Here is a 13,305-nt window from a genome sequence, read left to right on the forward strand (position 1 = left end):
GTTAGGTAAACCCCTAGATGAAGGACATCACGTTTCAACTTCTGGTCTTATCCCACAGTAGGGAGACAGGTCAACTCTGCTACGTAACAGGCCTTACAAAACAAGCAAGGTGCATTTTGGTAATGGGATCCTATGATGAGCAGTCCAAAGATAGGACTGAAAAAGAGCTATCCTAAGAAGCCAAAGCTGCTTTTCTGTACCAGAAAACAATGCAAAGGGGTTATCCCACTCCCAAGTCATAAAACTTCCACTGGTCTCCCTCTGGGAATGCCTCCTCCCTTAATCAAGTCTCACCTTTCTTTCAGTTCAAGTTTCAACATCTTCTGAGAAACTTCTCAGTCTACTGTGATTTTTTTGTTTTCTACACTATCATTTGGGCCAAATCAAAACCACAATGAGGTACCATTTTACACAAAGTGGTACAATTGCTTTGGAAAACAGTTTTACGGTTTCTTAAACAGAGTTACCATATGATCCGGCAATTCCACTCCTAGGTATATACCCAAGAGAAATAGAAAACATATGTCCACACAAAATGTTCACAGCAACATTATTCATAACAGTGAAAAAGTGGAAACAACCCAAATACCTAACAACTGATGAATAGATGAACAAAATGTGGTTTTATCTATACAATGAAATATTATTCACCAATTAAAAAGTAATGAAATATTTATATGCTGTAACAGAAATAAACTTCAGGACCACAATATTAAGTGGAAGACAAAGGATTATATATTGTATGATTCCATTTACATGAAATGCCCAGAATAAATCTACAGCAACTATAAGCAGATTAGTGACTGCTCAGGGTTGAGAAGGTTCGGGGAATGGGAAGTGAATGCTAATGGGTACAAGGTTACTTTCGGGGGGTGATGAAATGTTCTTAAATTGGATATAGTAGTGATTGATCCCACTTTTGTGAGTATGCTAAAAATCGCTTAACTATATATTTAAAAAAAATAAATCTTACAGTATATTAATTACACCTTAAGTTGTTTTCTAACTGCCATGGCCTACAAAGCCCTACTCAGCCCCCTGTCTGTATGTCTGACCTTACCTCAAGACTCTGTCCCATCATTCACTACTCAAACCTCTGGCCTTCAAGCAGTTCCTGAAATGTATCTAGGGTTTTCTCACCTCGAGGCCTTTGTATATATATGCTCAACTCCAACTGAAATGAAGTCTTCCCCAGTCCCTTTACAGGACAAATGTTTTCTCATGCTCAAAGTCTCCACTCAAATGTCAGCTCTACAGTAAACCTGTTCTAAAACAGGACAGCCGCCCCTGCATTCTCCCTCGGCATTCCTTTCCTTTCTAGCACATCCACGTGGCTTTATGGGAATTGATCTGTTATTTTTAACCTGTTGGGTCCACCAGACTCTAAGCTCCATGAGAGCAGGAACAAGTATGTGTTATTTAGCCTAATTCTGAATGTCTAACACAATTCCTGGCATGTGCCTAAAAGTGGTAATTAACAATTTTATTTCCCTAATATGCCACATCTTCACACGTACTGCTTCTCCCTCTATTGAGACTACTGCCGCCGCCACCACCACTCCCCTCTGCTACCACTCTTGCCCTTTTCACACCTGTACTCATCTCTCCTGTCTCAGCTAAAACACCTTCTTTTTTTTTTTTTTTTAAGATTTTTATTTATTTATTTGACAGACAGAGATCACAAGTAGGCAGAGAGGCAGGCAGAGGGAAAGCTGGGGAAAACAGGCTCCCTGCTGAGCAGAGAGCCCGACGTGGGACTCGATCCCAGGACCCCGGGATCATAACCTGAGCTGAAGGCAGAGGCTTTAACCCACTGAGCCACCCAGGCGCCCCTAAAACACCTTCTTGATGAAGCCTGCTTTCCTTGCTTGAGCCGTCCTGGGAAAACAGTCTCTCCATTTCCTTACCTATTCAGGACTAGCTGCACCTCCACCATAGCACTGATTAGAGTGTATCATACTTGGGTTTTTATTGGTGGGGAGGGGACCTGGAGGGAGTTTATTTTGTTTTGCACTTCTGTCCTGCTACAGAGAGTTTGGGAAACCTTAAAGTGAAGAAAAACCTTTTCATTTTTGTGTCCCTAGCACACAGCCCACTAGCAGGCACATGATACTAATCATGACAATACCAGTTTAATGACTAATATTTTTTGAGGGCTCAAGATGTGCTTCGCACCCTTAGTTCTACAGTGAGCGAGTGAATGAATAAATGGATACATTTCTTGGTCACAAACCTCAAAGAGGTCACAGTCTGACAGGGACAGAAGACAGGTATGTTGGCTAATGCAGAATTAATACCACCACAAGGCCAAATGAACTGCCCTGTCCAGTCTCTATGGCTTCAAATCTTAAAGTATGCTCTTCTCTGCATCCATAAATGTCAGGTTTCCTCAAACTCACTTAGAATACTTCCTTCGATTACTTAAAATCCACTTCCTGCCCTTGGTGCCTGGAAACAATTTCTAGGATGTCACCACAAGCAATATTAAACTGCCACACAGTTTCCTGCTGTATGTCTGCATTATCAGTTAAATTGCTTCATATTAACCACATTCTAGTCCACTGGGATCACTCAAACACTAAATAAGATTTAAGCCTACCTGTCGAAGATTGCCAGTTTCCACTGCTCCTTTTATCCCTCTAGATAAAGGTCTGCTCAGGTTTAAAGTTCAGGAGCTTTCCAGGGTGCTACCTGCACACTGGTGACCTTTTCTTTCCCTGCCAAGTAGGTGCTTGGTTTGAAGCTAGACAATGTTCGTTTAGATGAACATGAACTAAAAAAAAAAAAGCACTCTTTAGAAAAAGTAAGTAATTGGGCACCCGAGTGGCTCAGTTGGTTAAGCATCTGCCTTTGGCTCAGGATGTGGTTCTGGTGTCCCGGGACTGATTCCTGCATTGAGCTCCCTGCTCCCTGGGGAGCCTGCTTCTCCCTCTGCCTCTCTCTCATGAATAAATACACAAAATCTCTTAAAAAAAAAAAAAAAAGAAAGAAAAGAAAAGAAAAGAAAAAAGTAATTCTCTGCACAGACCAGGGCAATTAACTTAAAAACATAAAACCTCTTTCTTCTCAAGAGTACAGATAGCAAATTGTTCTTATAACTCTATGTAAACTCACCTTGGAGCCTCAGTCAGGATCTTCAGATCCTACCACACTTCTTAAATCATTCCATAAACTCTTCCTAAACAATTTTGTATGTCAGGTACCAGGTCTAGACACAGGGAACTCAAGGACAAATAAGATAGTCCTGCTCTCAAGAAGTTTACTCTCCAGGGGCACCTGGGTGGCTCAGTGGGTTGAGCCTCTGCCTTCGGCTCGGGTCGTGGTCCCAGGGTCCTGGGATCGAGCCCCACATCGGGCTCTCTGCTCAGCAGGGAGCCTGCTTCCCTCTCTCTCTCTGTGTCTGTCTCTCTGCCTACTTGTGATCTGTCTGTCAAATAAATAAATAAAAAATCTTTAAAAAAAAAAAAAAAAGAACTTTACTCTCCAGTTTAATATGGAAGATGGTCAAGGAACTGAATTTGGTGCTAGAACAGTGATAAACACAAGGGGCCACAGAAACATACAAGGGGCACATGGCCTAGGATGAAGAAGGAGTGCACAGATGAGGGTCACCTGCTCTAGGCTGAAAAGAAGACCCACAGATGAGGGGCACCGGGCCTAGGCTAGGGGTGGTTGCACAGATGAGGGCAGCTGGCTGAGCTGGGAGGGGCTAAGAGTGCAGAGCCAGGATCAGGACAGGTTCCTGGTGACAGCAACCAATCTTAGGCAAATAAACTCCCTTTCTCTCATGAAAAATGTGGTCGGTGGCACCTCTATCATTGGACAGTTGTGGGGATTTGATTAAATGGTTCACAAAAAGCAGTACCACCACGCCTGACACAGAGATTATGCTCAACCGGCCTTAGCTTGAAGTCTGATCAAGCACTATAACTCAACACCTGTGCTAGCAATGCAACCACTTTATTACTAATCATACAACAGACACGAGCTGTACAATTACACAGTATTGTTTTAATCAAATTTTATTTCATAAGAGAATGTTAAGTCCTGCTCTTCACATTAACAGTCTAATTCCTTGATCAAAACTTTCTTCACTTCTTAAAACATACCATTTCTGACATTTCTGGCATAAAATATATGGGTTTACTTGTTTTTTGATAGAGAAAGTATAAAAGAGAACTAACAATTGCTGAATTTTTAATACAGGCCCAGCAATCATGTTGATACAGCATTTATTGCTCATTATGACTCTGCGACATAGTCCTCCCCATTATACCCTCAAGGAAACTGAGGGTGAAAGAGGTAGTTTGTGTGAAGTTCCAGTCAGTACACAAAAGAGCTGGAATTTGAACCAGCTCTGATTCCACATCATCAGTCTGACTGGGCCACATAGCATCAGAGATAAGAGGAAACACTGGCGGCCATAGTGCTCTCCTATTGAGGGGCCCCAGAGTGCTGTGTTCCACCCCCACCCCAATACAAACACACACACACACACACACACACACACACACACACACGGCTGTCCCTACACAACAGAGCCTACACACTTAGATTTCAACTCTTTAGTTCAATACCTTGAGCTAATTCTGTTCTTTCCTTCCAGGGTAGAATAGTTAGTGACCAAAGTTCTGTTTCCTCCAAAGACTAGGGGGCAGCATCTACGTAGATGGTCCCTAGCCACCTGTCCATCCCCATTCCTAGCTGTGGACAGAAATCAACAGTCACCATAAATCACAACTATTTTTCATAACTTCTCCTCATGTTCTCTTTCAGTCCCACCACAAATAAAGCAAACATATTTCCCAAGCCTAAGCTTTTATCTCAGAGCAAGGTAGTTTGAAGATCAAAAAAGCTATTCTTTACACTAATTTCACACCTCAGTAAGTTCCTTCACCCAAGTAACAGTAATGGGTTCCACAAAACACACCTGAGAAATGTATGTTAACCTGCAACCTTCGAAAGCAAGACAGAGACCTTAGGTCTAGGCAATTGACCTTCCACTGGTTGGATTTTCATGCTGGTTCTGACACGGACAGCCGTATGTCAATCAGGCAAGTTTCTGAACGTCTCTGTAACAAAGGTAAGCATCCTCACAAGCATACTCCGCAACTGTAAGGTGGCTTTTGGAAAGTGTTTCTAAGTGCAATTGAAATTCAAGTTTACGACTCTTTCTTAGAATCGGGAGCTAAACTTGGAGTACCTCCTTAATCCCAATGCTTTACAAACTATGTCTTTTTACCTCCCAACCCTCTTAAGCTGTTGTTTGGAGCACACTTCTAACTCTCTCCCCTTGTTTCCACAAAATCAAGAATGAACAGGGTGCTCATCCGACTGTTCCATTTTCATTATCATAAGCGAACTTTTCTAGCTTCATTTAGTGGATGTCTCGGGCCTGCCGCTGCACATATGAGCCAATAGTGAATGAGAAGCCTAAGCCAGTCAAGGGACTACCAAGGATGGGCAGGGGCCACGCTGCATGGACATCGGCTGGACATGAGAGACATTTGAATAATTATTAGAGTTTGTCCTCAGGGCCCTTCCCCTTTCAAACTTCCCCAGCATTATTCTCAAAGTGCTGAAATAAACACATTCCACAGACTTTCTTGTAAGCAGGTTTAAAGTGTCCTATGAAAGCCGTTTAGGGAAAAGCCTATGCTGTCAACTTTGTTTTTAAGTGCCCTTCAACAATTCTATTACTCACAGAGAAAAGTGAACATTTGTTAGTGATTAGAGATAAGGCATCTCATGTTCTGGAGCTGAGGAAGGGAGAGGCCCAAAAAGGACCTGACGGGAAGGGGAGATAGTCTAAAGCAACACACCCAAACTGGACTGCATAAAAGTTGCACTTTCCAAAGTCAACTTCTAGGTCTAGAAGCAAGGCAACAATGTTTCAATGGGTCCTGAAGTTTGATGTATCAACAACATCCCCAGAAAACGAATCCCCCACCGAGGACCCCAGGTGAATGAATGAGGGAATTTGCCAGACTGGATTTACAAAGCCTCTCCAGCCACTATCAAGATCAGGTGCTCAATTACGACACAGAGGCATCTTTCTTCATAGCCTTTGGCCCTTGCTGTGTGGCGACTTTCACAGATAAGAGGTAAAGGAGGAAAGAGAAAGGGGCCTTCCTCCTCAGTCCATCCAGACCTTAAATCCAGGAGTGGCCCCTCCGAGGACCTCAGGCGACTTTCTGTGGGGACCGCAGGCCGTAAGCAGACCTCTCAGGACCTGCCCAACTCTCAGGGGCGCCCCAAACACACCCATTTGGGGAGTTGCTTCCGGAGATTTCTCACCCTCCCCCCCAACAGTTGTGTGAGCGTTTTCAGAGGTTCTGTTATCCCGGGGAGGGGGCCACCTTGGAATCTCTGCGACTCCCGCCCTCAGGTGAGGAGGGGACACCTGACCACCAGAGGCTTTCCACCCCGCGCGCTCCCCGCCCCCGCGCCTCCCTGATCGCCATGGCAACCGACCCCCTCCCCGCGTGACGCCGGCACGCGGGGCGCCCCTCAGGCCCCGGCAACAAGTCCCCCGCGCCGCCCGCGGCCTGCAGCCCTCTCCCGGCCTCGCCGCCCCGCGCCCGGCCCGGCTCCGCCCGGCCGCACTCACTTGATCCTGGAGCCCATGGTCCCCGGGCCTCCTCATGGGCCCGCGGGCCCCGCTCGGCGCTGCGCTGCAAGCCCGCCCGCCCGCGGCCGACCGGCCTCCCTCCGGCGCTCTCCCCGCCCCTTCCTCCCTTCCCTCAGGCTGGGCCCGCCCGCTCGAGGCTCGCTCCCTCGTCGCCGCCGCCGCCGCCTCCCGGGGTTAATGTACTAGCTCCAGCCCGGCGAACGCCATGGTCGCCGGCGCGCGTACCCGGCGCGCACCGCCCCCTCCGCCTCTCACACCGCCGCCTCCTTCAGCCCGCGCCGCTGCCGCCGCCACCCGCGGGGGCTGCCGGGAAGTGTAGTCCGCTCGCGGGGGGGCGGGGCCGCCTGAGGGCTGTCGGGGACAGGAGCGGCTCTTCAGCACCGCGGGGGACTCGCGGAGCTGGGCGAACCGTTTTCCCGAGGTCTCCCGAGGACTTCCACCCACCGTGTTCCCGTACCTCTTCCTACAGAGAGTGGGGAATACACCCTCATCCTATGGAGGCCCCCGAGCGACCTGAAGAAACCTCCACCCGTTCCAACGTTATGAGTCCTCCCGCCCAGTAGCTTTGGCGTTCAGATGTCTCCCACTCAGGCCTCCGGGAAAGCACAAGTTTTCCCCTTTTTAAATGCCATCCATACTTTCCAGTAAGGAAGCCACTTATGTTAAGCCACTGTGGCTTAAGGGAGCCTCTTCTCTATCACACTACACACTTCCCCGGCATGGTGCTTGACAGAAGCCCCTTCCTCTTCCCTTAGATCTTTCAGGAGAGGAGCACCTGGGTGGCTCTGTTGGGTAAGTGTCTGTCTTCGGCTGGAGTCATGATCTCCTGGTCCTGGGATGGAGCCCCACATCAGGCTTCCTGCTCAGCAGGGAGTCTGCTTCTCTCCCTCTCCCTCTGCCCCTCAGCACTGCTCATTCGCTCTCTCTGAAATAGACAAATAAAAACCTAAAAAAATAAAAATAAAAATCTTTAAGGAGACCTCTCCTACCCACAGGAGCATCACCGCAGACTTCGTACTACCCTCTTAGTGGCTCTGTCCTGCCCTACCCTTGAGGACTTCTGCCTCACTATATAAGCCATTATGGGGGCTCCAATACAGACAGGACATGTCGTGGTAATAGTCCCTGATAGAGAGTTGTAACTCAAGGTGAATGAGCGAATTTGAGTCAAGTATCAACCTGCTACCTGCCTCCACCCCTCCCTGGGGCTCACCTTCAGGAACACCCCAATATCATTTCCTCTAGGCCTGGGGGAATCACAAAGAAAGCAATAAAGAAGGCCGCCCTTAGGACCCACCATTCACTGAGTGAGTGAGTGTTATCCCTGAACCAGGCACGGCTGGTTCTCTACTATTTCCCCTGCAGGGTTAGCACCACTCCTCACAACCATCTTGTGTGTGTCCACCTCCCACCCCAACACACACACATCAATTTCACAAAGAGGAAAGGTTACATAACTTGCAACTGCTGGAGCAGAGATTAGCTTCCAGGCGGAATAATTCCAAACACATGTGACATAGTTGCGCTGTAGGATGGCACCTTTGACCACAAGTCAGAAGACATAGTAGGTTCATGGTTCACTTTTGAAAATAATCCTTTCTTCTCCTTCTTCCTCTTCTTCTTTTACGATTTTCTTTTTTTTCTTTTTTTTTTTTTTTAAGTGTAGATTACTGGATCTTATGGTTCTACCCCAGTCTATTCCACCTTCATTGTGGAGTAGGATGTTGTCAGAGTGGGATGTTGTGTGGTTTTTGTTTTGTTTTGTTTAAGAGTTTATTTATTTATTTGACAGACAGAGATCACAGGTAAGCAGAGAGGTAGGCAGAGAGAGAGAAGGAAGCAGGCTCTCTGCAGAGCAGAGAGCCTTATGTGGGGCTTGATCCCAGGACCCTGGGATCATGACCTGAGCTGAAGGCAGAGGCTTTAACCTACTGAGCCACCCAGGTGTCCCTCTTTTACAATTTTCTGTTCTAAAAGCCATTCGTTCCTTCTGCCATTTTAGTTCTTGTAAATTCCTGAGATGTCTCCCCACCCCTCAATCACTATAGTAACTAGTCCTAGGTCCCTGCTAAGCAGGTAGCAAAGAAAACAAGAACTGCCTCTTTTGGAGTTACATTCCATATAAAGGTAGTTTCTCTCCTTTGCCTGTGCCTTGAGATTATTGAAAGCAAAGAATGAACTTATTGAATTAAAGCAAAAACATTGAAAATCCAAACCACCATTTTGAATTCCAAGTCTTTTGCACCCAGACACCAACACTGACTTATAAACACCCCCAGGAGCAAAGCTCTGCTAGACAGACAGGGCCTCTGTGGTGTTTATTCACCTTGTTTTCTATGAACCCTCTCCAAAGAACAGTTGTTATCAAGATCTTCCCTGGAATGAACAGCCAGTTCAAAAGCTCTGAGCAGGAGACTATAAATAAAACAAAGTTATTTGGTGGAGGGCAAAGCTGGCTCCTTTTCAAAGGAGGTTGTAGCCATCCTGGCCACAAAAATGTCTGGGTGCCTGCTGGGTGGTGTGTGTGTGCGTGCGTGTGTGTGTGTGTGTGTGTGTGTTGGAGGGGGAGACTGGAGGTGGTTTTGGGGGGTTATCTATCTGTCCAGGTGGCCTCTGAGACTGCAGGGTGGTCTGGGGAGAGAGCATTGAGCTGGGAGTTAGGATACTGACTTCTAATGCTAACTGCACCACTGCCTAGCAAAGCAATTTAAAGGAAATGATTAGAAACTTGCCTGCTCCAGTTTCCTCCTCACTAAAATGGCTAGAGAGGATGGGGAGGAGCTCACCTCATAAGAGAGGGTATAATGTAAGAGTTAAGAGAGCCCAGGATCGGGAGCCATACTTCATGGCTGAATCTCAACTCTACCTCTGACTAAGTGTGTGCCCTTGGGTAAGTTATTCACTCTCTGTGTGCCTCAGTTTCTCTGTCTGTAAAATGGAAATTATAGTCATAGATCTTACTGAGTTGACATGAAACTTCAATGAGTACATGATACCTAAAAGTATTTAAACAGTGACCTGCTTATAGGAAGCATGCAAAAATTAACAGTAACTATTATATGCACAACTTGGCACAGTTTTGCTTTTCTTATTAATAGTAATAATCTTCATAATAAATAGTCCTGTACTTAGATTCAGGAGACCTGAGTTTCCAACCTAGAATGTAATTGTTTACATTGTGGGTCAGAATTTAGTTCAGCTGTAAATGATAGAAGCCTGAAAAAACAGTCACTGAAAAGGAAAAAAAAGAGTTTCTCTTTCACATAAGATCTGGAGTTGAATGTTCCAGAGCTGGTATGGCAGTTCTGTAAATCATACCATAAGACTTGAAGGCACAGAAACAGGACAGGGAGGGTGATTTGGCTTTGTGGTAGTATACCTGTCTTCTGTTTCCATCAGACTCTTTGGTGTTGGTGGCCCAGAATTCTATGTTATCGTGCTGTTATTCTCCCAATAAGCTTCTACCTTGTGGTCCAGAACAGCTGCTTGAACTCTAGCCTTCTAATCTGCAACCCAGCCAGCAGGAAGAAAGAGGGTCATGCCCAATCCCAACTGCTAATCTTTAAATACACTTCCCTGGAGTTCCTCACACCACTTCCACTTACGTTCTATTGGCCAGAACTTAGTTATACAACCACATCTCATTAAGGAAGTATAGCCCTTTTTTCAGACGATCATGTGCATTGCTGAAGGGGGTCATTTCCCGGGAAGAAAGGGAGAAAAAAAGGGACACCTGGGGGCTCAGTGGGTTAAGCGTCTGCCTTTGGCTCAGGTCATGATCCTAGGGTCCTGGGATTGAGTCCCACATGAGGTTCTTACTCAGCAGGGAGCTTGCTTCTGCCTCTGCCTGCCACTCGCCCTGTTTGTGCATGTGTGCGCTCTCTCTCCCCGACAAATAAATAAATAAAACCTTTTTTTAAAAAAGAATGGGAGAAAAGATATTTTAAAACAACTGGCAGTCTCAGCCAAGCACCTTGGGCAAGCCGCTGTATTTCTCTGGGTCTCAGTCTCCCGAAATATAAAGTAAGAGAATCAGGCCAGATGATCCCTCTTCAAATCCCTTTTCAGGGGTACCTGGGTGGCTCAGTTGCTTTAGTGTCTGACTTTGGCTCGGGTCATGATCCCAGGCTCCTGAGATTACCCTGCCGGGGGCTCCCTGCTCAGTGGGGAGTCTGCTTCTCCCTCAGCCCCTCCCCCCTCAAATCAATAAATACAACCTTTTTTAAAGAAGCCCTTTCCAGTTCTAAAATTCTATAATTCAATTTTATAAACCTGGATGAATCAGATGTTATTCAAATAAAAGGAGACATCTCTGCCAAGTACATGGGATAATCAGTTGTTGGGATTGAAACCTTCCGGTGATGAGGGGGGGTTTAGGAACTTTGCCTTCTGGCCTGTTGTCAAAATAGGCTAAGCATACCTAGCCGATAAATAATCCCACAGTGTGTGCAATACCACCCGCGCAGACACTCATGCTCCTGTTTCCAAGCTTGCCCTTGCTCTCTGTACCTGTTTGGGTTTTTCTGCTTAGGATTTTGAGAGCTGTTACCTATTGAGGGAAGGATAGCAGCCCCAAAGATCTCTAATACCTCATTAACGATACTGTATGAAACAGCAGGACCCACAGGCCAGTGGTATGTTGTTCCTGGTCCACTTAGGCATGATCATATATATATATATTTTTTAAAATAGAGATAAAATCCAAATGTCATAAAAGTCATCATTTTAACATGTGCAAGTCAATGCTTGTAAATATAGTCACAAAGTTGGACAACTATCATCACTACCAACTTCGTAACACTTCATCACCCCAAAAAGAAACCCTGTATCCACTAGTGTTCACTCACCTTTTCTGTCCATCGCCCCCCCCCCTCCCTTGTACCCTGGCAACCATGTATCTTTCTGTCTCTATGCAATTGCCTATTCTGGATATTTCATATAAGAGGAAACACATGCTCATGTGGCCATTCTGCCTGCTTTCTTTTACTTATTATAACGTTTTCAAAGTTTATTCATGTCGTACCACCTGTCAGCACATCATTCTTTTTGACTACTGTGTAACACTCTATTGTGTGGATGGGCCACATTTTGTTGGTGGTAGATGCTTAGGTTGTTTCCATTTTTTGGCTGTGATGGATAATGTTGCTCTGATCATCCACATACAAGTTTTTGTGTGGAAGTACATTTATAATTCTCTTGGGCGTTGTGGTTATGTTCTTCGGAAAGAATCCACAGTTCATTAATAGGGGTGCTGCTGCCCTTACCCAAAAAAGGAGGAGTTATATAATGAAATAAGTTTGGGATATGCAGAATCACATCAAGTCAGATAGGTTTGGGGCACCTGGGTGGCTCAGTATGGGTTAAGGCCTCTGCCTCTGGCTCAGGTCATGATCCTGGGGTTCTGGGATCGAGCTTCTCATTGGGCTCTCTGCTCAGCTGGGAACCTGCTCTGCCCCCCACCCTCTGCCTGCCTCTCGGCCTACTTGTGATATCTGTCAGGTAAATAGATAAAACCTTTAAAAAAAAAAAAAGTTAGATAGGTTTATTCCCCTGAGCATCTGATCGACATTTATGTAGCAAAGTGCCCCATAGATCTCCTTGGAAGAGAGCATACGCCTTCCCAGTAGTAAGTGAATGGACAGTGGAATCAAGCCTATCCAAGGTGCTCATGGAGTGAATTTGGAGAATGTTTCTTAAACTCTGTGGGCCTTAGTTTTCTCATTTTAAAATATATTTTTTTAAGATTTTATTTATTTATTTGACAGAGAGAGATCACAAGTAGATGGAGAGGCAGGCAGAGAGAGAGAGAGAGAGAGAGAAGCAGGCCCCACGATGAGAAGAGAGCCCGATGCGGGACTCGATCCCAGGACCCTGAGATCATGACCTGAGCCGAAGGCAGCAGCTCAACCCACTGAGCCACCCAGGCGCCCAGTTTTCTCATTTTAAATAAGGGGATGATAATAGCCACCTCAAGAAGATGAAATGAAGACTGTAGGATTCCTGCTGTATACATTTAGAATTCAATAAGTGGAAATATTTCTGTGCTAAATTGTCAGATTGATAAAGACAGAAACCACATCAGGCTTATCCATATCTAAACCTCAACATCTAGTACAGAGCCTGGCAGGAAGGCAGGGATCAATAAAAATTTATTGAAGGAATAAATAAATGACCTCAAAACCCTCATTTTGAGCCTCCTCTCCTAGAAATAATAAGCCACAGAACATGGGATGCCCAGGTGACTCAGTCATTAGGTGTCAGCCTTCGGCTCAGGTCACGATCCCAGGGTTCTGGGATCTAGCCCTGCATCAGGCTCCCTACTTAACAGGGGGACTCCTTCTCCCTCTCCCACTCCCCCTTGTAACCCCTCTCTGTCAAATAAATAGATAAGATCTTTAAAAGAAAATGAAAATCTTTAAAAAGAACAAATAAAATCTTTTTTTTTAAAAAATAAGTCGCGGAACAAGATTTGGGAAATGCTTTCTTCCTTAAATTTGAACTTATTGTATTAAATTAATAAATTTCTTTACCTCCTATGTTTTATATTTTCTTTTTATTTTTTAAAAGATTTTATTTCTTTATTTGACAGAGAGAGAGATCACAAGTAGGCAGGGAGGCAGGCAGAGAGAAAGCAGGCTCCCAGCTGAGCAGAAAGCCCAATGCAAGTCTCCATC

General features: G+C 45.5%; 2 protein-coding genes across 17 annotated transcripts in view; one reads left to right on the forward strand and one right to left on the reverse strand.

Annotated features, from left to right (window-relative positions):
- Window positions 1-6,874, reverse strand: part of DENND1A (DENN domain containing 1A) — a 496,373-nt gene extending 489,499 nt beyond the window's left edge. For 13 of the 16 annotated variants that reach the window (XM_082695477.1, XM_082695474.1, XM_082695472.1 and 10 more), the window contains exon 1: window positions 6,611-6,849. Coding sequence is in view for 7 of the 16 variants with exons in the window: in XM_082695476.1 (XP_082551602.1) it covers window positions 6,611-6,627 (17 nt within the window). In the remaining 9 variants the exon portion in view is untranslated. Of the gene's footprint in view, window positions 1-2,599; window positions 2,616-6,610 lie in introns of those variants that run through there. The other 3 variants (XM_082695480.1, XM_082695471.1, XM_082695481.1) reach the window with 3 other exon arrangements.
- Window positions 6,875-7,005: 131 nt separating this feature from the next.
- The window catches only part of LOC309846535 (uncharacterized protein), a 28,741-nt gene continuing 22,441 nt past the window's right edge, over window positions 7,006-13,305 (forward strand). Inside the window, exons 1-2 of the mRNA XM_082695599.1 lie at window positions 7,006-7,275; window positions 7,387-7,423. Coding sequence (XP_082551725.1) covers window positions 7,208-7,275; window positions 7,387-7,423 — 105 coding nt within the window. The 5' untranslated portion in view covers window positions 7,006-7,207. The remainder of the gene's footprint in view (window positions 7,276-7,386; window positions 7,424-13,305) is intronic.

The sequence above is a fragment of the Mustela nivalis genome (genome assembly GCF_964662115.1).
Source record: "Mustela nivalis genome assembly, chromosome: 13".
Lineage (NCBI taxonomy): Eukaryota > Metazoa > Chordata > Mammalia > Carnivora > Mustelidae > Mustela > Mustela nivalis.